Below are 24,368 nucleotides of genomic sequence, written 5' to 3'. Positions count from 1 at the left end.
TTACTGATATTCTCCTTAAATAAAACCTGAAAAGGTTATTTGAAGCAAAGTACGTTTAAACTTAGATGTGTGAAAGAAGCTATAAGATTTTCCATCCCAGAAGTTGGAGTCAGTTCAATTAAATATATTGGTGTTTTTAGTTTATTCATGGGATGTTAGCATCACTGCCTCGCAACACCGGAAACCCGGCTTAGATTCTGCCCTTGGATGACTCTGTCTGTGTGGATTTGCACGTTGTCCCTGTGTCTGCAGGAATTTCTTCTGGGTGCTTCACTTTTCTCCCACAGTCAAAACATGTACAGGTTAGATGGGTTGTCCACACTAAATTTCCTGCAGTGTCCAAGGATGTTTAGGTTAGGTGGATTAGCCATGAGATATGTAGGGTTACAGGGATAGGGTCAGAGGATAGATCTAGGTAAGATGCTATTCAGAAGGTTGGTGTGGACTCGATGGGCTGAATGGCCTGCTTCCACATTGTAGGGATTCTGTGATTCTAAGATGTTCTGGAGCTGAGGTGACTACCTTCAACCACAGCCATCTTCCTTCATGCCAGGTATGACTCCAATGAATGGAAAAGTTTTCTTCAAGTGGAAGAATTTTCTTTCTGATTTATGGTGACTCCACTTTTGCTGAGTCATCTTGATGTCACAGTCAGTCGCATGCAGCCAAAGATGTCAAGGTTAGTCACTGCCATTTCACCTCTCGAAGTAAAGCTCTTTTGCCTATGTTTGAACCGAGGCTATAATTAATTCAGGAGTTGAGTTGCCCTTGCAGAACACAAACGGATAGGCAGTGAGAGAAGTGTTATCAGGTTGAAGAACATATTCTTGTTCCTATTTCTGATTTTCTTAAGTTCTTAGATTAATTACTTTTTTTTGTTCTTTTATAGAATGCCCAGAGATATGCTGCAAAGGTGTTAGGACAAAAATGTCGTAAGTCTTATGTCCAGCAAGAGATGAATATTTTGTTTCCTCAAAAATATGACATCAACATGCGCCCTTTCCTGGACAGGAATTCCATTTTACGAGAATCCGTATTCAAGTATAATACTCCATTTGGTTTTAACACTCACCAAAATCGTCTTCACCAGATCATGGATGTCATGCCCACAATATCTCTGCCAGAAGAACTAGAAAGTGAGAGCTGCAAGCGCTGTATTGTCTTGGGAAATGGTGGAATATTGCGAGGATTAGGTCTTGGACCTTATTTGAATAGATTTGATGTTGTTATCAGGTATGGAATATATCCTACTTATGCACATTGATCATACACAAGGAAACCTTTCTCAAATAACTTAATATTTGAAAGACATTGTTTTTTGTAGGCTGCCAGAATTATTGCAGTATAGATGAGGTCATTTGGCCCATCATATCTGCACCAGTTTTTGCCTCAATGTGTCTAAATGTAATGTTACCAGTTTTTCGATGAAATTTAGAAAGTTTAATTCAAAGATTGTTAATATTGATTATTAAATGGCACACAGATTTGTTATATAGAATCACGTGATTCCAACCTAGTACTCTTGCAGTGGAATCCCTCATCCTGGAAGCAGATGTGGCGAAGGCAGAGAAATTAGGGGTAAGGGATAGCATTTTTACAGGAGGGAGGGAGGGTGGGAGGAGGAGTGGTTGCAGTCATTTGATCCTTTGCATCTACTGGACTAGTTAATGTGATCATAATGGATCATCCAACTCAGTACCTTTTTCTGTCTTTCTCCTCATACCCCTTCATCCCTTTAACCCTGAGAACTACATCTAACCCATTGAAAACATTAAATATTTTGACCTCAACTGCTTTCTGTGGCAAAGAATTCCACAGACTCATCACTTTGGGTGAAGACGTTTCCTTCATCTCTGTAATAAATGGCTTACTCCAATGCTTAAACAGTGGTCTCTGGTTCTGGACTCCCACTGTGTTTACCCTGTTTGGCCCTGTTAGAATTTTATAGGTTTCTGTGAAGTCCTGTGATCATTTTCCTGAACTGTGGTGAATATTGTCCTGTCAGTCTCTCACCATATATCCGTCCTGCCATCCCAGGAATCAGTTTTGCTCTCCCTCCATAGTCAGCCATCGTTCCTACGATAAGGAGACCAAAGCTGCATGCAATACTCCAGGTATCCTCGCAGCAAGACTTCTCTGCTCCTTACTCAAATTCTGTTTGAAGACCACCATACCATTTACCTTATTTTCTCAAGTGCTGCAACTGTATGCTTTTCGTGATTGGTGTAGAAGGACACTCTGGTCACGTTGCACCTTCACCTTTCCAAACTCTCACCATCCAGTTAATGACCTTTAGCTTTGCTATGAAAGAGGATAACCTTGCGTACATCCACATTATACTTCATCTGCCATGCATTTGAGAACGTGGTCAACTTGTCCAAATCACACTGAAGCATCATTGCAGCATCCTCACAATTTACCCTCCTGTTCAATTTTGTGTTGGCTACAAGTTTGGAGATATTGTATTTAATTCCCTCTTCTAAATCATAAAATATATGCACAGTGAATAGCTGGGTCCAAGCACTGATCCCAGCATTACTCCATTTAGTTACCATTACCTGCCACCTGATAAAAGACCTATTTATTTTAACTGTTTGTTTGCTGTCTTTCCATGTCAGTACACTACCCTGATCCCATACACTAATTTTACATACTAATCTCTTTCTTGGGACCTAATTGAAAGCCATCTGAAAGTCCAAATAAACCATGCCCACTGGCTCCCCCTTTTCAACTCTACTGATTGCATTCTTGAAAACTTCCAGTAGGAATATCAAGCACCATTTTCCTTTCATAAATCCATGCTGACACTTTCTGATCTTGTCGCTAATTTCCAAGTGCTCTGCAGTTGAATCTTTTATAATGGACTCTAGCAAGATGGCGGTGGGGTCAGCAGATAACTGCTCCTGAGCAGGGGGCTCAATCACTCATGGTCCAGATGCATCCACACTGCTTCATTGTTGAATTTTGAGCTGAGTAGCTTGATGATGTTTTTATGGCTTTTGGTTGCCTTGGGGCTGTTTTCTGATGTCCTCTTGTGGGAGGCCAGGGCCCCGCGATCTCTAGCCCCACTCCATCTTTGTTGGTGGCATCAGCAGATGAACCTATCAGTAGACTCCAAGCCAGGACCCATTGGTCGATGTCCCGCATCAGAGGTGGCATGACTGTCTCTAGCTAGGAGACGGCGGACACAGAAGTGATGATGCTACCAGAAAAATAACACATTGCCAGGACTATGGGGATAATGTCAGACAGCGACGATTGGAGGAGCAGAGAGGCTAAAGCTTACAGAGCGGGAAAGCTGAACTTTTGAAGCCGTTTCAGTAATATCAATTTATTCAGAATTTTATAATTTATATAATTTATTCAGTAATCCAAGATGGCACCAGAGAATGGTGACATTGTATACTTTTCACTGTACCTGGGTAACAGTGACAGTATATTAATAAATATATCTCAACTCTGTGCTGTTAATAATTTAAGATTTTCTTCGTCCCCGCTATCATGTTCCTAATAATAAGTTGAAACATTTTTCCTCCTCCTGGTATCAGGCAAACTAGCTATAATTTCTCCTTTCTCGTTCCTTTCATGATTGCCAAGCTAATGTTTGCTATCTGCAAATCTTTGAGTGGTTCTGGATCTAAAGAATTCTGGAAGATGAAAAGCAATGCAACCACTATATCTCTGTAGTCATTTTAAAAATATTTTTTATAATATATTTTTATTAAGAAAAAATAGATTTTTAAATATTACAACAAATACAAAACAATGCAATTCAAAACAGTACAAAAATAGTACAAAACTAAACCCAAATAATAAAAAAAATTCCCCAACCCACCTTCCTATATGAATGTATAAACATATATAGAGAAGTATAAAATTAAAAAAAACCTAAACTAGCTATTTAACTAAGTAAATACCTAATAACAAATAAACAAACAAATAAATAGTTTGTTTATAAATAATAACTCAGCCCAGCCAAACCAAACACTCATACATTCACAGTTCCTCCTCCCTGGATATTGGACTCATGAAACACAATCATTACGGCTATATAAAAGCCCTTGTTAGTGTGGCAGATAAATCTGTGTCCAGGTATTTCAAAAAGGGTTGCCATGTCTTGTAAAAATTCTCAGTTTTGTGGTATACCATATTTGTGAGAAAATCCAGGGGAATATGCTCCATAACAATCTTCCTCCAGCCCCACAGGCCTGGGGGGGTTTATGATATCCAACCTAGCAAGATATTCTTCCTTGCACAGAATGTAAGAATATTGAAAAGTTTTGCCTTATGTGAGTCTGCAGGAAATATAACGGGTAGGCCCAAAAGGAGCGAAATAGGGTCCTTCTCCACCCCTACTCTAAAATCCTCTCCATTGCGCCCACCACAGCGCTCCAATATGTTTGAAGCCTGTCACAAGACCAAAGACAATGGGTAAGAGTACCCGTCCAGACCTTGCACCCGGGGCATGCTGAAGATACCCCTGGTTTAAATTTTGACAAACGGTCTGGGGCTAAATGGACTCTGTGGAGAATTTTCAACCTATTGCAAATTGATATCTTCCTTGCCTTCTCCCAAATATCCTCCCATGCCTTTGAAGAAACATCTTGCAGAGTCGATCAGACTCATCTGAGGTAGCACCCCCCAATTGGTGATATAGAGTACTGACAGAGCGTGTACTCTTAGCCCTTAGTACCCCTCTTTCTATGTCAGATTTGTAGGGATCAGTCAAAAGTGTGGTGCTTTTTTGAATAAAATCCCTAACTTTAAAAAAATGAAAGAGGTCTCTATTAGGTAACTCGTACTCCCGTACTAACTGATCGAAGGACATCATTACATCTCCCTCAAATAAATCACCCATGCAAGATATACCCCTAGCTGCCCAACGTTTAAATCCTGAATCTATCACACCTGGTTGAAAACTCGGCATACCCACTAAAGGTGTAAACAAAGATGTTTTGCCAATATTACCTTCCCTCTGCCGAATTGCCCTCCATGCTTTAACAGTATTGATGACTATTGGGTTATGGCAATATTCCCTAACTGTCCTCACCTTGTCCAAAAATAGCAAACTGGTAAGGGGGCACCTTGCCTGGGAGACTTCGATATCTAGCCATATTGAAAGAGGATCCCCACAAACCCAATCACTTACGTAGGTCAAAAGTGGGCAATTTTTAATGTCCGGAAGGTCTACTCCCCCCAATCTGTGAGGCAACTGCAGTTTGGCTAATTTAATGAGGGGCCGTTTACGGTGCCAGATAAAGGTGCTGAACCAACTGTTCAGTCTCCTGAGTGTTTGTTTATTGAAAATCAGGGGGAGCATCTGTATAGGGTATAGCAAACGAGGGAGAATATTCATCTTAATAAGCGCTATCCGACCCAACCATGAGACTGGAAGTGCCTCCCATCTTTGGAGATCTTGTTTAATTTTTTCAAATAATTGAGTAAAATTGGCTTTGGACAGCCAATCCAGAACTGGAGTAATGAATATGTCCAAATACACAATACCCCCCTGTGACCACCTAAATGGGAATCTATAGTCACTCTCAAGAGCCAACTCTTTCGGAAGACCACCCATAGGCATCTAAAAGGCCTTGATAAGGTGCCACACGGGAGGCTGCTGAGCAAGGTGAGGGCCCATGGTGTTCAAGGTGAGCTACTGGTATGGATTGAGGATTGGCTGACAGAAGGCAGAGAGTTGGGATAAAAGGTTCTTTTTCGGAATGGCAGCTGGTGACAAGCAGTGTCCCGCAAGGTTCAGTGTTGGGGCCGCAGCTGTTCACGTTATATATTAACGAACTGGATGAAGGAACTGGGGGCATTCTAGCGAAGTTTGCCGATGATACGAAGTTAGATGTACAGGCAGGTAGTACTGAGGAAGTGGGGAGGCTGCAGAAGGATCTAGACAGTTTGGGAGAGTGGTCCAGGAAATGGCTGATGGCATTCAATGTGCAGTGTGAGGTCTTGCACATTGGAAAAAAGAATACAAGCATGGACTACTTTCTAAACGGTGAGAAAATTCATAAAGCCAATTCAGAACAGAAATGCGGAGACATTTCTTCAGCCAGAGAGTGGTGGGCCTGTGGAATTCATTGCCGCAGAGTGCAGTGGAGGCCAGGACACTAAATGTCTTCAAGGCAGAGATTGATAAATTCTTGATGTCACAAGGAATTAAGGGCTACGGGGAGAATGTGGGTAAGTGGAGTTGAAATGCCCATCAGCTATGATTGAATGGCGGAGTGGACTCATTGGGCTGAATGGCCTTACTTCTACTCCTATGTCTTATGGTCTTACAGGCATAGCCTCTGATTTAGCAAAATCAATGTTAAACCCTGAAAAAGCGCCAAACGCGTGAATGCATTGTATCAGGCAAGGCACTGAAACTGCTGGATTTGTCAAGAAAAATTAGAACATCATCTGCATACAGCGAGATCTTATGTAATTTTGACCCCACTTCTGGAGCTGATATATTGAGATCCCCACGAATGGCCTCTGCCAACGGTTCAATCACCAACGTAAAAAATAATGGTTAAAGGGGACAGCCCTGCCGGCTGCTCCTAGAAATAATAAAATTGCTTGATCGTACCCCGTTGGTAATGACCGCAGCGAGAGGTACACTGTAGAGAACCTTTACCCATCAAACCGGTCTAGAGTATAGAAAAGGTACGGCCACTCAACTCAGTCAAATGCCTTCTCTGCATCTAAAGAAATCACCAATCCCTGTATTGACTGCTGTTGGCATGCTTGAATTACGTTAAGCAGCCTTCTAACGTTATTGGAGGATCTGCGACCCTTTATGAAGCCCGTCTGATCCTCTTTAATAATAGAAGGTAACACAGTCTCCAGCCTTAAAGCAAGAGCCTTAAATGTGGACTTTAAGATCCTTTCTAAGAGCGAGATGGGCCTGTATGAAGCACAGTCTTCCAGATCCTTCCCTTTTTTTTAAGGATAAGTGAAATATTGGCCTCTCTCAAAGATGGTGGGAGACAAACATGACTGTATGAATCATTAAACATATTCAGCATCGGTCCTGACAGTATACTTATAAATTCCTTATAGAATTCACTGGGAAGTCCATCAGCACTGGGCGCCTTTCCACTCTGAAGCTGCCTCACAGCTTCCTGCACTCCTTGCTCTGATAATGGGGCATTGAGAAAGGACTGTTGTTCGGGAGTCACACCCGGGAGCTTCAGATCTCTAAAAAAGGATTCCATTTTGGTTTGCCCCTCCTCACAATTCTCAGACTGATATAACTTAGAGTAGAATCTCTGGAATGCCACATTAATCTTTTTAGAATCACGTTAGGTTCCCAGACCCTTCTCTAATTGCTGTAATGGTTTGTGGGGCACTTCTCTTTCTGGCAAGGTATGCTAAGTATTTACCTGGCTTGTCACTATGCTCGTATAACCTTTGCTTTGCAAAAGCCAGCTCCTTCTTTGCCATCTGTGAGAGCACGGAATTTAGTGCAGATGGCAGTGCCGTAATCCTCTGTAGTTTGACCAACGAGGGTCTGTCAAAGTAGGCCTTCTCGGCTGCCTCCAACCGTGCTTCAAGGAGACGTTGCTGCTCACCCTTCTGCCGCTTCCTACTTGTGGAATATGAAATAACTAACCCTCTCGCATAAGCTTTGGCAGTTTCCCAGAGAACAGATGAGCTATCAACCGAGCCTATGTTGATGTCTAGGAATGCCCGAAATTCCCTAGAGAAATACTCCTCAAACTTGCTGTCCATGAGAATAAAGTGGTCCATTCGCCAGTACCTTGAATCCACTGTAACATCCTTAATTTTAACCATGAGGTACACTGGAGCATGATCAGAGATGGCAATATTACCAATCATACAGGATGCCATCAGTTCCAGGGTTACCCCAGGGGTCAGAAAAAAATCAATCCTCGTGTGACATCTGTGCGGATTGGAGAAAAATGTGAAATCCCTACCTGTAGGGTGGAGACACCTCCAGACGTCCACCAATCCTAATTCCCCACACAAACCCAATAACTGTTTAGTTTGTGCAGAGGGTCTCGAGGGACCTTTAGGCAACCTGTCTACTGTGGGGTCCATGAGGCAGTTAAAATCTCCCCCTATAATGATGTACCGAGACTTGAGACTTATCAGTTTAGAAAAAGCATCTACCAAGAATTTTAAGAGGATTAGTTGGGGGACAATAAACATTTAAAATGCCATATTCTTCCCCATTTATCAAGGCTTTAAGAATTACAAATCTCCCGTATGTGTCTTTAACACATTCCACAATTTAAATGAGAGATTTTTCCTAACCAATATAGCCACTCCCCTACTTGTATTAAATGACGAAAAATAAGCTCAGTCAAAGCCATTCTGCTGTAATTTCAGATGCTCCTTGTCATCCAAATGTGTCTCCTGTAACAAAGCAATATCCACTGTCTCCTTTCTAAGACTCGAGTACCTTCTTCCTCTTAATTGGTGAGTGACTTCCCTTGATATTCCAGGTACACCATTTAATCAAATCATTAGCCATAATCTTCTGCAATTACATTTAAATTCCAGAGAGGAGGAACCCGAACCACAAATTGCTGAGCCTTAGTGTCGCATGATCCACCAAATATAAAAACTACATAAACTAAAACCACTACATTTAACAAACATACAAAATTATTAAAAATAAAAAAACAAAAACAGATAACAAACCAACATATAAAGCGCCAATAGCGCTGAGTAGGGGAACTCACCCCCTGCCCGGAGGGGGAAACTACCCGTCCCGAACTGCCCATAAATAGGCATCTAACCATCTCAACCACCTTCACCTCTCCCAGCTAGGGCCGCATAACAAGCACAAGCTAAAAAGAATAAACACCCCATAGAATATCAATATGAATAAAAAAAAACATTCTTTTATAAAAAAAAAGGGAATAAATACCCCACCGATCCTTTGGTATGTCTTAACTTAGAAATTTAAAATGTATATCTTAACCACCGCCAGACATAGTTTGAATCAAATTATCATCAATAGAGGAAAAAAAGGGGAAAAACAAAGCTCCAACCGGATTTCCTCCATTTCTTTTACAGAATGATAAATGCATACCCAAGCAACAATATTTATACATACTACAATTGTTTAACTTAGGTTAGTTTGTCCACAAAGACTCTTGCCTTCTCCGATGTGTCAAAGAGATGCATATATCTATCGTAAGGTGATCCGAAGCACTGCCGGATATCTCAGGGAGCACTGAATCCCAAGCTCCTTCAATCTTCTCTTGACACCATCATACGATTTTCATTTCTAGATCACTGCCATTGAAAAGTGCTGAAAAAACATGATCTTAGACCCCTCGTAAATTAGGGCCTCCATGACTCTCTTCTTATTCCGGTAATGATGGAACCGCACCAGGAAAGGATGAGGGCGTTGACCCAGACCCGACCTCCGTGCTGCGACCGGTGAGCCCTCTCTATCTTCAATCCTCTCATGCCAGTCTCCAAGTCAAGGAATTTCAGAAGCCAATCTTCAACAAATCCCGCAGGCCGCTCATCCTCCTTACCCTCAGGTAGACCGATGATCCTAATGTTTTTTCTCCTGCCCCTGTTTTCAAGATCATCCACATGGTCATGCAAATTACGAACCTGTCTTCAGGGCTTGGATCTCTTCCTTGAATGAACTGGCATCAGCTTCCACCACTGTGACCCAGTGCTCCACCTCATCCGTCCTCTTCTCCAGGTCTCCCAGCTGCTGCTTATGCTTCTGCAGCATGAGAGAGACTGGAGCCAGCTTATCTTCAATCTGTTTCCCCAACATCTCGCGAGATTTCGAGAGCTGGTTCACCAGGTCCTGGAGAGTAATCTGCTCTGAGGCTGCTGCAGGTTGAGCTGCAGGCCCTGCCTCAGATGCTCCTCCTCCCTTTTTAGGCATTTCTGGACAGCCAAAAATACAGGTAAGTAAATTTTTAAATGTTTCTTGGGGCTCCACAATCTTTCCAACATCCCAAGAAATCCTGATGACCTGGGCTGGGTGGGTTCAAGGACTGTCCTGTTCCTGCTGCGATGCGAAGCTCTGCAGTGTGATCTTCTCAGATCGCCGCCATCTTAGATCCCCTTCTGTAGTCATTTTTAAAAAAAGCTTGTATGTGTGCCATCAGATTTAGGGGCTTTGATGACTCTAGTCGCATTAATCTCTAGTCCTCGCTTCTCTTGAAATACTAATTCAAGATCATTATTCATGCTGCTTCTTTGATTCTCTATTTTTAGGTTTTATGTCTTTCACAATAAATAAATATAGAAAGGGCTGAGTTTTCATTCTTGGGCTTCAAGCATGACTTCAGGATGGATTGCAGGCCAGGAAACTGGAAATACTAAACTGTGTAAGGATTTTCAAGGTAGTGCCCCATTGAAAGATTGGGTGAGGTCCCAAGAGGCAATCAATTGGGACAGTCAACTGGATTATCAGTGGTTCTCTAGCTGGCGAGGCCATATGGAGAGTTGGGCATTTACGATGTAGATAGGTAAATGACAAAATAGAAGTGCCTTTTGAAGACTTTACTCCTCCACAGAATAGCCTGTAGCCACAAGTGTGGCCCCTTCAATCACCTTTTGCACCAGGGAGCTAGAGAAGTGGTGTAATTAAAGAGGTATCCCTGCACTGCTCTCGAAACTATCTTCATTCATTTGCTAAGCTTTAGCCTTGGAGAGAAATACCAGGTGTTATGAAGACTGCTGTTATTAGATACTTCAATTGAGTTTCATGTCCAGGGTAACAAGCTATCTCACTGAAAATAATCCAGAGGTGGGAGGATGATGGCAGACCATTTGCTGATTCATGATGCAAAACTGCTTTTATTGCCCACCTCCGAACATTCTGTCTTTGCTGAATGAAAATCCATATTTGCTGAATGACTCAATTCTGAGGAATGAAGCAAGGCAGGTGATCGGAAAGCTGTTTTCAATTGGTGTTCCGCATGGTTTTGTGTTGGGACTGATCTTTTTTTTATATATGTTAAATTGAACTTGATTTGAACTTGAACATAGGGGAAATTTGCAGACGACACAAAAGTTGGCTGTGTGGAGGATCGCTCCAAAATGATATAGATAGGTTGGTGGAGTGGGCAGGAAAGTGGCAGATGTAAGTTTGAGGTAATGCATTTAGGGAGGTTGAACAGTGAAAGGGAGTACCCAATGAGCAGGAATGTGCTGAGTGGGGTAGATGAAGTTGAGACCTTGCCGTGCAAGTGCACAGATCCCTTAAGAACATAAGAAACAGGAACAGAAGTGGACTTAGCTCCACTTGTCCGCCCACCCGCTTGCCATAACCCTTAATAATTTCTTTACTTTTCAAAAATCTATCTTTGCCTTAAACATTTAGTGAGATAGCCTCAGCTGCTTCACTGGGCCAAGAATTCCACAAGTAGCAGCACAAATAGATAAGGTAGTAAAGAAGGCATATGGAATGTCCTCCTTTTATTAGCAGAAGTATAGAATACAAAAGTAGGGATATAATAATGAAACTGTATGAGACAGTGGAATGTGGGAGTTGCTGGCTGGCCCACCTTTTTATCTGTCCCTAGTTGTCTGTGAAGGTGGTGATGAGCTTGAACCTCTGCAGTCCACCTATGGGTTGACCCACATTGCTATTAGGGAAGGAAGTCCACTCAGCAACAGTGAAGGAACGGTGATTATATTTCCCAGTGAGGATGGTGAATGGATAATGGGAGGTTGGTGGAGAGCTTCAAGACAGTGGTGTTTCCAAATATCTGCTGCTCTTGTCCTTTTAGATGAAAGTGGTTGTAGGTTTGGAAGGTGCTTCTGAGGATTTTTGGTGAATTTATGTTGTACATGGTGTAGATAGTACACACTGCTGCTCGTGAGCATGAGTGAATGCAAGCAGATGTAGTGCCAATCAAGCAGGATGCTTTATTCTGGATCATGCCCTTCTTGAATGTTGTGGAAGCAGCACACATCCAGGTAAGTGGAGATTATTATATCACGCTCCTGACTTATACTTTGTAGATAATGGATAGGTTTAAGGGAGTCACGAGGTAATTACTTCTGGCAGTACTCCTAGCTTCAGACTTGGTCTTGTAGCCACTGTTTATGTGGTACGTCCAGTTCAGTGTCTGGTGAATGATAAGTACTAGGATGTTGATTAGCTGGGGGGATTTCAGTGATTGCAACACCATTGAATGTCAAAGGGCGGTGGTTAGATTATCGGTAGTTGGTGATGGTCATAGTCTGGCATTTGTGTGGCATGAATATTAATTGCCACTTGTCAGCCCAAGCCTGGATATAATCCAGATTTTGTTGGACTGCTTCAATATCTGAGGAGTTGTGAATGGTGCTGAACATTGTGCAATCATCAGCAAACATTCCCACTTCAGACCTCATGATGGAGGGAAGGTCCCTTCCCTCCATGAGGCAACTGAAGATGTTTGGGCCTAGACTATGATCATCACCAACAAGAGACCATCTAATCACCGCCCTTTGACATTCAGTGGTGATACAATCACTGAATCTTGAACTCCTGCAGAGATGTCCTGCATAACTCTCTGAAATTTAAAAAAAATAAATTTCTCTCATCTCAGTCTTAAATCTGCATTCCTTAATTCAGAGAGAGTTCCCTCTGGTCTTAGACTCTCCCATGAGGGGAAACATCATTTCAGCTTTTGCCCTGTCTCAAGCCTCTTGAGAATCCTGTAGGTTTCGATGAGATCACCTATCATTCTTCTCAAGTCCCAACCTGTTTAGCCATTGTTCATAAGACAATCTCCGCATACCAGTGAGCATCCTATTGAACCTTTCTGAACTGCCTTGAAAGAAATTCTTTCCCTAAATAAGGGAATCAAAACTGTCTACAGATTTGCTCTCACCAGCACCTTGTACAGTTGCAGTAAAGCTTTCCTATTCTTATACTCCAACCTCCATGAAATAAGGTTAACATTCCATTTGCCTTCCTATTTACTCACTGCACCTGTGTGCTAGCTTTTTGTATTTCGTGCACAAGTACCCCTAAGTCCCTTTGTTACAACCTTTCTGGTCTTTTGTTCTCCCTTCCAAAACAACTTCACAACTTCACCCAGAGAAAATCCACGCAGACACAAGGAGAATGTGCAAACTCCACACAGACAGTTGCTTGAGGCTGGAATCAAACCCGGGTCCCTTGTGTTGTGAGGTAGCATTGAGCCACCGTGTCACTCCATAGTCATCCACCTTTTGCCTCTTGCTTTAGAAGTTTTCAAATTCTCAGGTACTTCTCCAAAATCCAAAGAATTTTGGAAAAGTACAACCAAAGCATCCACCATCTTTATAGCAAATCTTTTTCAGAATCCTTGAATGCTTGCTAAGAGACTTATTTACCTTTCGCCCAGTTAGCTTGTCAGATAATACTTCCCTAGTAATGGTTCTGGTATTTAATTCCTCACCTCTGTTCTTTATCAGTGGGATGTTCAAAGTATCTTCCACCATGAAAAAAATATGTTTAATTCCTCTGTCAGTTCTTTGTTCCCAATAACCGTCTCCCCAGATTCATTTTCTTCAGGACCTGTGTTCATCTTTCACCTCCCTTCCTTTATATCTTCTTGTCAGTTTTTATATTCATGGTCAATTTGCCCTCATGGCTTATTTTCTGTCTTTAATATCTTTTTTGAATTCCTTTGTTGGATTCTTTTATCACAGTCTTCAGGACTATCACTGATCTTTGCCTCTTTCTATGGTTTTTCTTTCAATTTTAACTCTTAACTTCCTTGATTAGCCTTTGTCAGTTTATCCCTCACTTAGAATCTGCTCTTTAGTGGGTTGAATTTTTGCCGAGACTCATGAATGACCTTCAACATCTGCCACTGCTTGCTTACTGTCATTCCTGCTCATGCATTCGCCCAGTTAATTTTAGCTAACTGTATCCTCATCGTAATGGACCTTATTTAAGTAAAAGACAGTTGTTTCTGATGCAAATTTCTCACTCTGTCAAAATTAATATTAAATTCTATTATTGTTATAATCACTACTTCTTAGGTGATATTTTATTCTCTAATCATTTATTGCACCTGCCTCATTGTCCATTACTAGATACAAGACAGCCCACTCCATGTAACTTGTATTCATGGAATACCTAAATGCTGTACCATCCTTGCAGCATTCTCAATTTATTGATTTTTTTTTTTAGATTAGATTACAGTGTAGAAACAGGCCCTTCGGCCCAACAAGTCCACACCGACCCGCCGAAGCGAAACCCACCCATACCCCTACATTTACCCCTTACCTAACACTACGGGCAATTTAGTATGGCCAATTCACCTGACCCTGCACATCTTTGTGATGTGGGAGGAAACCGGAGCACCCGGAGGAAACCCACGCAGACATGGGGAGAACGTGCAAACTCCACACAGTCAGTCGCCTGAGGCGGGAATTGAACCTGGGTCTCTGGCGCTGTGAGGCAGCAGTGCTAACCACTGTGCCACCGTGCCGCCCACAATGTAATATTCTAATTCTTGTTAGCAGGTCATTAATTGCATTCGGTGATACTTTCTCCCTGTTTTTTGCTCAACTCAAGCGAAACTATAACTTGATATTCTGAGCTAAAATTTTTTCAGGCCAAATTTGTTTTTGATTTTGGGGAGACAGTGACCTCACTGGAGTCACAAAACTATTTCCTTAAACATCTGCCATTGTCGCTGAACTGTCTTAGCCCAGTAATTCAGAGGCTGAGACAGTTGATCAACAGTGACTGATGTTTAAGGAAATAGTGACTCTCAGCACAGATATATGTTCTAGTGAGGAAGAAGGATCCTAGAGAAAGGATAAGCTGACCATGATTTTTTTTTATATAGGTATTTTTATTGAAAAGAAAATTTTTCAGATTTTTTACAAAATCTCAAAATTAGTACCAACAAGTATAAGCACCAGTATAAAATTAAATAAGAAAGAAAAAACAAAAAAAAAGGGAAAAAACCCAACTAACTACAAATCTATCCTACAAACAACCAAAACATAAAATAGGATATCATACATTACTAGCAGTAAATGACAAAATAATTAAATAACTAGATACATGCTCAAAATAGATTTACATCAAGACATAATAGAACCCGTACTTATACAGGATTCCTCCTCCCGGGGGTCTCTGAACCAGCCAGAACCATTACCACAGCCAGAAAAAAGCCCTGGACAGTATGGCTGAAATATCTGTGTTGATGTAGTTCAAAAAGGGCTGCCATGTTTTATAAAATAATTTCATTTTTTGGTGCACCATATTTGTGAGGAAGTCTAGAGGGACATAGTCTGTGACTATTCTGTGCCAATTTGAAAGTCCTGGGGGGCCTTCAGCTACCCAATTCACTTGCACAAAAGGAGAGAATGGCAAATAATTTCCTCCCGTACACATCCAGGGAGGGAAAATCTGAAGAGCCCAAAAGTAGGGACACTGGATCTAATCTAATCTCCGTACCCAAGATCTCTGTCAAGGCATTCACTACTCTATTCCAATACCTACAGATCTTATGGCATGTCCATAGACAATGCGTGAGAGCGCCAACTTCTATTTTACATTTAGGCCACATTGGGGATGTTCCTGTCTTGAATTTTGCGAGTCGTTCAGGGGGCATTTGAGTCCTGTGAAGTATCTTTAATTGAATAGCCTGAGTTCTATTACAAATAGAGATCTTTCTGGCATTTTCCCAGATGTCCTCCTACATTTCTAAAGAGATTTCCAACTCTAATTCTTGATTCCAAGTTTTAAATAATTGTTCCATGTCCTTCAATACCTTATTGTATAGTGAGTGATAAAGATTACTGACTGAGGGCAGCCCCATCAGCCATAGCATTCTCCTATCCCTATCTGATTTGTAGGGGTTAACTATCAGTGTGGTCTTCTTTTGTATAAAGTCTCATATTTGGAAATACCAAAAGTGATCCCTGTTAGGCAATCCAAACCTCTGATGCAACTGCTCATAGGATATATAACCTCCACATCAAACAGGTCTCCCAAGCAGGAGATACCTTTGGACTTCCAAGTTTTAAATGTAGCATCTGTCATCCCTGGCTGAAATCCCGATGCTCCCACTATAGGGGTGTAAGGGAAGGTTTTTTGCAGGTTACCCTCATCTTGTCGCATTATCCTCCAGGCTTTAATTGTATTTAATACAGTAGGATTTTTACAATAGTCCATAATAGCTCTCACCTTGTCCATAAATAAAAGATTGATATGGGAACAGTTTGCTCAGGAGGTCTCAATATCTAATCAGATTGATTGTGAGACCCAATTAGCTACATAGGATAATAAAGAGCTCAATTGATATCTCCTGAAATCTGGAAAGTCCAAGTCTTCCCCTTTCTTGTGGAAACTCCAGCTTTTCTAATTTGATAAGGGGCCGTCTTTGATTCCAAGTAAAGGAGCCGAGCCAGTCTTAGAACTTAGGCAACGCCTGTCTCGGCAGCATCAGGGGGAGCATTCTCATAGGATATAGAAGACAAGATAGAATATTCATCTTAACTAAGGCTACTCAGCCTAACCAAGATATTGGGAATCTCCCCAGCGCTGAAGGTCCGGCCTTATTTTCTCTAATAAGTGCACAAAATTGGCTTCATACAGCTGACCAAATACTAGAGTGATAAAAATACCTAAGTATAGAAAACCTTTTGGTGACCACCGAAAGGGAAAGCAACATCCGTCCGCTAGATTGGATACATTGGCAAGACCTCCCAATGGCATGGCCTCCGATTTCATAAAATTGATTTTATAACCTGAGAGCATACCAAATAGATTGATCACTTGAATTAGGTGGTGCACGGATTTCAATGGATCACTTAAGAGGAGGACATCATCTGCACAGAGAGTGACTTTGTGCTTGCCCGATCCAACCCTCGGAGCCATTATGTTATGGTCAGCTCGTATAGCTTCCACTAGTGGTTCAATCACTAGCGTGAATGATAATAATGGTGAAAGAGGACATCCCTGACGACAGCCCTTGCCAACATGAAGCTATCCGAGCCTAAACCATTGGTGATCACTGCTGCTTTGGGATCATTATATAATACTGAAACCCATTTAGTAAATACCTCTCCGTCACCGAACCTTTCCAGTGTATAAAAAAGATATGGCCGTACTACCCGATCAAATGACTTCTCTGCATCCAAAGAGACAGCTAGACCCGGTATTGTTCCTTGTTGAAAGCCTTGTATCATATTTAAGACCTTTCTAATATTCTTAGTTAATCTGTGACCTTTTATGAACCCCGTCTGGTCCTCTTTTATGATGTATGGTAAGATCCTCTGCAGTCTTAATGCTAACATTTGGAAAGAATTTTGAAATCTACGTTTAGCTCATCTATATGATGAGCAATCTTCTGGGCCTTTCCCTTTTTAAGAATGAGACAGTTACTTGCTTCTCTCAACGAAGGTGTTGACTATGTGAGTATTTATAAGTGGCCTGGCTAGTTCCCCTATAAATTCTTTATAGAACTCCACCTGGAATCCGTTTGGCCCAGGCACTTTGCCACTCTGAAGCTGCCTAACCGCATCCAGTATTTTTTGGGTTGTCATGGGGGCATTCAAGATTGACCCCTTCTCCAGGGTTAAGCCCCGGAAGGCCAAATTTTTAAAGAAGGATTCCATCTTCCCAGATCTATCCTCACAGTCCTGCGATTTATACAGTTCAAAATAGAACTTTCTAAAGGCTGTATTGATCTTTTTATGATCACAAGTCAAGGTACCAGTACTTTCTCTAATGGACTTGATGATGGCTTTTCTTTCTAGCAAGGTACACTAGATATCTGCCAGGCTTGTCACCATATTTAAATAATCTCTGCTTTGCGAATAATATTTCCCTCTTTATTTGGGTAAGTGCGGTATTCAAGGCTGCACTAAGGGCTATGATCCTTTCTAGGTTAGTAATGGAAGGCCTGTCAACATACACTGTCTCAGCTGCCTTCAAGCGAGTCTCAAGCAGGTGATGTTGCTCTCCCTTTTTTTCTTTTCTGTATCGCAGAATATGTGATGACCAAGCCTCGCACATACGCCTTAGTGGTCTCCCACATCATCGACTGGTTACTGGCCGTACCTAAATTAATTTCCTAGAAGGTTTTGAATTCCTGTGAAAAATACTTTATAAATTTGCTATCCTTCAATAAGCAGGGATCAATATGCCAATGTCAGGGGCCTATCCTATCATCCCTAGTCTTGACTTCCATATATACTGCGGCCTCATCGGAAATAGCTATCTATTTTATAAGACCGTATCAAATTCAGAAGGGTCGAAGGGGCACAAAACCTATCAATTCTGGTATGGCACTTGTGTGGGTTAGAATAAAAAGTGAAGTCTCTTCCCTGGGGATGAAGGCATCTCCACACCTCTACTAGCTCCTTATTCAGATCCACCAGTTGTCTAGATCTCAGAGATATACCCGTAGTGCTCCGAGGTATCCTATGCGTTTCTGGGTCCATAGTACAGTTAAAATCACCTCCTATAATTGTAGGGCGGACCCCAAAACTTAGAGAACACTTCCGTTACAAATTTAAAAGGGTGTGGCGGGGGGGGGGCAATAAAGATTCAAATTTCCATATTCTTCTCCATGTATTAGGGCTTTGATCAATATATACCGTCCAGACTCATCTTTTATCTGGTTTAGCATTTGGAAAGGAAGATTCTTCTGAATAAGAATGGCTACTCCCCTACTTTTTGAACTGAAAGATGAAAGGAAAGCCTGATCAAATCCACCCTGTTGTAGCTTTAGTGTCCTTTATCAAGTAGATATGTCTCCTGTAAGAGAGCTACATCGACCCTTTCTTTTTTAAGACTTGATAATATCTTTTTCCATTTGATTGGTGAATTACTTCTCTTGACATTTCAGGTGCACCACCTAAACGAATGACTAGCCATGATCGTCCAGGCAAGCCCGAGACTCCCCAAGAGGAAGAACCCCACCCAAAAGACCTTGAATAAAGACCATAGAAAATTCACAAATACAAAAATTCTTTAAAACATTTAAACCAACACAAAAACTACTCCCAAATTTAAAAAAAAAATGCAAAACATATTTGAAAGGAAACTTTCACCCTTGCTCCCGGGGGCATAACTACCTATCACTAACCCCACCATGACCTCTCCTAGCTAGGGCCCTGCCCTTGGCCCAGGCATTATAAAATGGAGTAAACAAATTCAATGGTTTTATAAAACACTAGTTAAAAGTGAGTAACCCCCCCCCACCTCCCAGGAAAGACGAGTAGAAGAGGGATGAAAAAGAAAAAAAGGGGTAAACAAAGGGGGGCAAAATAAAGTCTTTATCCATACAGTTCGAGTCCCACAGTCTATTTAAGAGAGTCCAAGAATTCTTTTGCTTTCTCTGGTGATCTAAAGTTATAAACGGATCCTCCATGGGTGAGGCGCAGCAATGCGAATAACCCATGGGGTATTGAATATTTAGGTCTCTTAGACGCTTCTTTGCCTCATCGAATGCCCTCTTCTTGTGGACCACAACTGGGGAGAAGTCCTGAAATAACATTATCCTGGAACCCTTGTGCATCATGGCCTGAGGGTCCTTCCCCAGGATTCTGGAGGCTTCCAGGTGCATTTGTTTTTCTTTGTAGCATTGGAGTCGATTAGAGCTGGGCAGGGGCCGCTGTTCCGACCCGAGCCTGCTCACTCCAAACGGGTGAGCCCATTCCACCCGCACCTGGCCCAGTCCTGACTCCAACTTCAATAATTGTGGGAGCCATCGCTCCAAAAAAAGTCCACAAGCTCGCCTTCCTCTTCCCATTCGGGAAGGCCCAGCAACCGAATATTTTTCCAACGACCCCAATTATCGAGGTCATCGATGTGCTCCTCCAGGGTCCGGATTCGCTGCTTGAGAGCCCGGACCTGATCTAAGGACGACTTGGCAGCCGTCTCCGAGGCCGCGGCCCATTGCTCTGCCCCTCTGATGCGCTGTTCGAGTTTTTCGCTCTCTCAGCCATGCTTCTGCAGCATGACCAAGATCGACTCCCACCTGGACCGTGTCTCCTCAATGACAGCATCGATATTCTCCTGAAGTTTGGTGATACCGGAGAGCAGGCTCGCCATTGCAGGCAAGTCCCCCGAAGCAGCCGTGGGCGCCTCTGCTGCTGCGGGAGGGGGTGGGGGAGGAGTCCCTGCCTGTTGTGAGCTGTGGAGTTTTTATCCTTAGTCATTTTAAAAGAAACCCCAAACTATCCAAGTTTGATGTAAAATGACTGAATACGCTGGTCAAAAGCTGTCCTAAATGATTTAAAGGGTGAGGTGAAGGTGGGTGCCCCACTTTGCCCGAGTCTGAGGTAGAGCATTGCAGACTCAGACTTACTGGGTCGCCGCCATCTTGAATCTCAAGCTGACCATGATTTAACGGGATTTTTAGGTTGGTAGCAAATTGAGAAGAAAATATAATGTGGCAAAGATTAGTCATAAGCCCTTGAGGGCAGTCTGGGATCTCGTCTTCGAGAGTCTTCGAGGGCATATTCTGCTTGCAAGGGGTCAACCATTTAAGACAGGAAGAGGAATCTCTTAAGGTAGAGAGTCTGTGGAATTCTAGATGATAGAAGCTGTGCAGCCAAATATGTTTAAGGCTGAGCTAGGCGGGTTTTTAATCGGTAAGGGAGTCGAGCATTAAGGGGATAAGGCAGGAAAGTCGATTTAGGTTGCAGTCAGATCAGCCATGATATCATTGAATCGCAGAGAAGACTTGATGAACTAAATGGCCTATCTGCGACCCAATCCTCCCAGCAATATGGTTGACTCCTATCTGCCCACGGAAATGGCCTCGAAAGCACTCAGTTCAGAAGCAATTAGATTTGGGCAACATCTATTTTTCAGAGAGTGCTTTGCAAATTCAAACAGTATCTTTTCTTTCTTCTGATATCTCATAGCCCCTTAAGGCTCTTTACCTTTATTTTCTCTGTTCCTTCCTATGCTTATTTTATCCAAATTACTCTACAGCCTTAATATTTGCCTTATTGTCTTTGAATTTACAGTTTCGTAATTCTTCCATTCCTCCACCCTTTCATTTGAAACTGTAAGACATAGGAGCAGAAGCAGGCTGTTCAAATCATCAAGTCTACTCCATCAATCAGTGAGATCATGGCTGATGTGATGATCCTCACCTCTTCCTCCTTACTTTTCCTTATAAATCTTGATTCCTTTACTATTTAAAAATCTGTTCCTCTCAGCCTTGAATATACTTAACTCTGTGATAAAGAATTCCAAAGATTTCACTCCCCTCTGAGAGAAGAAATTCCTCTTCATATCTGTTTTAAATGTACAGCATGTTATTCTGAGATTATACCTAGATTCTCCTACAATGGGAAACCACTTTCCTGCATCAACCCTGCCAAGCCCATTAAGAATCTTGTATGTTTCAATAAGGTTATATCTCTTCTAAATTCCAGTGTGTACAGGTCCAACCTACTCAACCTCTCCTCATAAGACCGCCCCTGAATACCTGGTATCAGCCTAATGAACCTTCCCTGGACTGCCTCCAATGCCAGTATACCCTTCTTTTGATTAGGAAACCGAAACTACTTGCAGTATCCCAGTTGTGATCTGGCTAGTGCCTTGTACAGTTTTAGCAAAACCTCCCTAGTTTGATATTCAATTCCCTTTAAAATAAAGGGCAACATTCTGTTTGACTTCCTATTAGCCTGTGAATGTGGACTCTAGCTCTGTGCACTACTCTAGTTACTTGATTTACTAAGACACTGGTCCTTTTTTGGTGCCAAAGGAATAGCGTCCTTTGGATGTCAAACCCCATAAATTGACATTTCTTCCCTCGTGCAAATTTAGCACTTTAGTCTGTATACACTGTACAAATTTGCTCATGATTCATGTTTTAATTTCAGCAGCTGCTTAACTCTTAAAAGATCCTAATTTCTTGTCTCGTCAGTGTTCCTTGTTCCCACACGAGACATGGTAACCTGATCAAACCCTCATATTACTAGTTCTTCTCTAGAGACATAGAGACATACTTGGCTCCATGCAAACAACACAACATCCTGATTGCCTGCATGTGGGAGGTATTTACAGTTTTGGCTACATTCCAATTAGTCCTTTTTTTTTTGAATGCATGAAATCCAGTTAACCAAGTCTAATGGCAAATGGCAATTTGCACATCAAGATGTATTGACAAAGACTCTTTGTCACATGATAACCAGATCAGATCGTTGACTTCTGACTTGCCCATAAGAAGTTTGGAATGCTGTTGTGATCATGTTCGTTGGGGGAGAAAAAAGTCCTTGTCCAACTAGTTGTTAATTTCACCATGTCTGATTACATGAAGTGACCGTTCAGGCACACCATGCCAATTCAAGTATTCCATTTAACTGAACCCATTACACACATACCCTTAAACAGAACACTGCCATTTAAGTTATTTTTGTGGTTTTAATTACCTACCAAGAAATGTATATTCATCTCGCTTAGGTTGAACAATGCACCAATCCAAGGATTCACTGACGATGTCGGTAACAAAACCACTATAAGAATGAGCTATCCAGAGGGAGCACCAAAATCGCAGTTTGAATACGATCCTTATATGCTGTTTGTTGCTGTAATGTACAAGGGAGTAGATTTCAGCTGGCTGAAGGCCATGATTAAAAAGGAAAGAGTGGTGAGTAGATTCACTAAAATTTCAACATTTCTTACTGATGTATATTTGCATAAGTGCTACGACTGATTTCTGCCATGATCTATATGGAATAATGGTTGACTCCTGTGGTAATACAATTGGATGTAGTAAACCTCATTACCACTATAAATGGCCGTCCATTTAAAATTTCAAAGACATTGGTATACCTTAGCCATTAGGCTATATACTGGATCTTCGAATGCTGAGATACTTGACCTTTTATGCAGTAGATGTATTCTGTACTTCGCACATTTTCTGTATCTCTGCATTCTTTAGCTATCAGGATGCATTGACAAATCCAATTTCGTATTTCTTGGAGATGGTATGATATAACCAGAACAGATCTTCGTCCTCTAACTTGTCCTTAAGACTTTTGCAATGCTGTTGTAACCAAGTATGACTTCTGCTGCATAACAGGTATAAAGTTGACGGAGGGCTGTTACTCTCACTAGAGAAAGATCACAGTTGATTAAATCTCAGGGTCACCATGCCTCAGGCAAGGACAAAGGTTGAGAAGGAGAGTCCTTCGTGGTAACCTCAGCCAGTGTGGAAACTTAGTCCACATTGTTGGCATCACTTTGCATTGCAAACTACCACTCCAGCCAATAGAGCTAACCGGCTCACTCCGTAACAGGTACCTAGCTAAAGAACCTGACATTGTTCATAATCTGGTTTGCAGTTCCTTTGTATTGTTCCCTTTTTTGCCAATATTGCAGTGATGGTACAACAGCTTGAGTTTTTTGTAGAGATGAGGATATTCTTTATAATCTATTCAAGCAATGTGTGTGCAGCTGGTTAAACTAGCATTTATTGTCCATCCCTAAATGGCCCTGAAGCAGGTGGTAGTGAGCTTCTGGAACTGCTACAGTCCTCATGGGTAGACCCACAATGCTGTTTGGAAAAGAGTTCCAGGATTTTGATCCACCAACAATAAAGCAAAAACGATTTAATTTTAAGCCAGGATGGTGTGACTTAAAAGGGAAGTTGCTTGCAGGCGGTGTTTCCATGCATCTGCATCTCAGACTATTGTGCTCACTAGTAATTCCTATTTCTCAATGTTAATTTCTTAAAATATTTCACCTTGGTGTTTATACTTGTTTCTTCTTTTTCCATTGTGAAGACTGATGCAATGTATTAATTGAAGACAGTATTCAGATTTTATGGACCGACACACAGATTATTTACGTGATCCATTATGGGCCCTACTTTTTCCCTGATTGTTCTTTGTCTTTTCATATATTTAAAAAATCCCTTTTGAGTTTTTCTTTATTCAAACTGTCAGTGCTTGCACATGCACTTTCGTAGCTTTCTAATTTATTTTTTAAGTTCCCCCTTGCACTTTTTATACTCCCATAGGGACTTAGCTTTGAGCCCTTAGCATTTGTCATGAGCTTCTTTCCTAATCTTGACATCAGGGTTCTCTGGTTTTGGTTCTGCCCTTTGTCCTGTACCCTCTCTGTTTCGTCCTTTTAATGCCCCCCATTGCTCTGACACAGTTTTATCTGCAATTAGCTGCTCCCAGAGCACTTGGGCCCAGTTGTATTCACATAAGAGCATGAGAAATAGGAGCAGAAGTAGGCCTCCTCTGCCATTCAATAAGATCAGTGGGCGGCACGGTGGCACAGTGGTCGGCACTGCTGCCTCACAGTGCCAGAGATCCGGGTTCACTTCCTGCCTCAGGCGACTCTCTGTGTGGAGTTTGCATGTTCTCCCCGTGTCTGCGTGGGTTTCCTCCCACAGCCCAAAAATGTGCAGGTTAGATGAATTGGCCAAATTAAATTGCCCGTA

General features: G+C 41.9%; 1 protein-coding gene across 1 annotated transcript in view; it reads left to right on the top strand.

The window, feature by feature from the left end:
- Positions 1–24,368, top strand: part of st3gal5 (ST3 beta-galactoside alpha-2,3-sialyltransferase 5) — a 57,707-nt gene that overhangs the window by 19,930 nt on the left and 13,409 nt on the right. Inside the window, exons 4-5 of the mRNA XM_087977045.1 lie at positions 890–1,233; positions 22,376–22,562. Coding sequence (XP_087833171.1) covers positions 890–1,233; positions 22,376–22,562 — 531 coding nt within the window. The remainder of the gene's footprint in view (positions 1–889; positions 1,234–22,375; positions 22,563–24,368) is intronic.

Source organism: Chiloscyllium plagiosum, unplaced genomic scaffold, assembly GCF_037043375.1.
Source record: "Chiloscyllium plagiosum isolate Xiang-an unplaced genomic scaffold, Cpla_swu_hap1 HiC_scaffold_1, whole genome shotgun sequence".
Taxonomy (NCBI): Eukaryota; Metazoa; Chordata; class Chondrichthyes; order Orectolobiformes; family Hemiscylliidae; genus Chiloscyllium; species Chiloscyllium plagiosum.
This window is presented reverse-complemented; position numbering and strand designations above follow the sequence as displayed.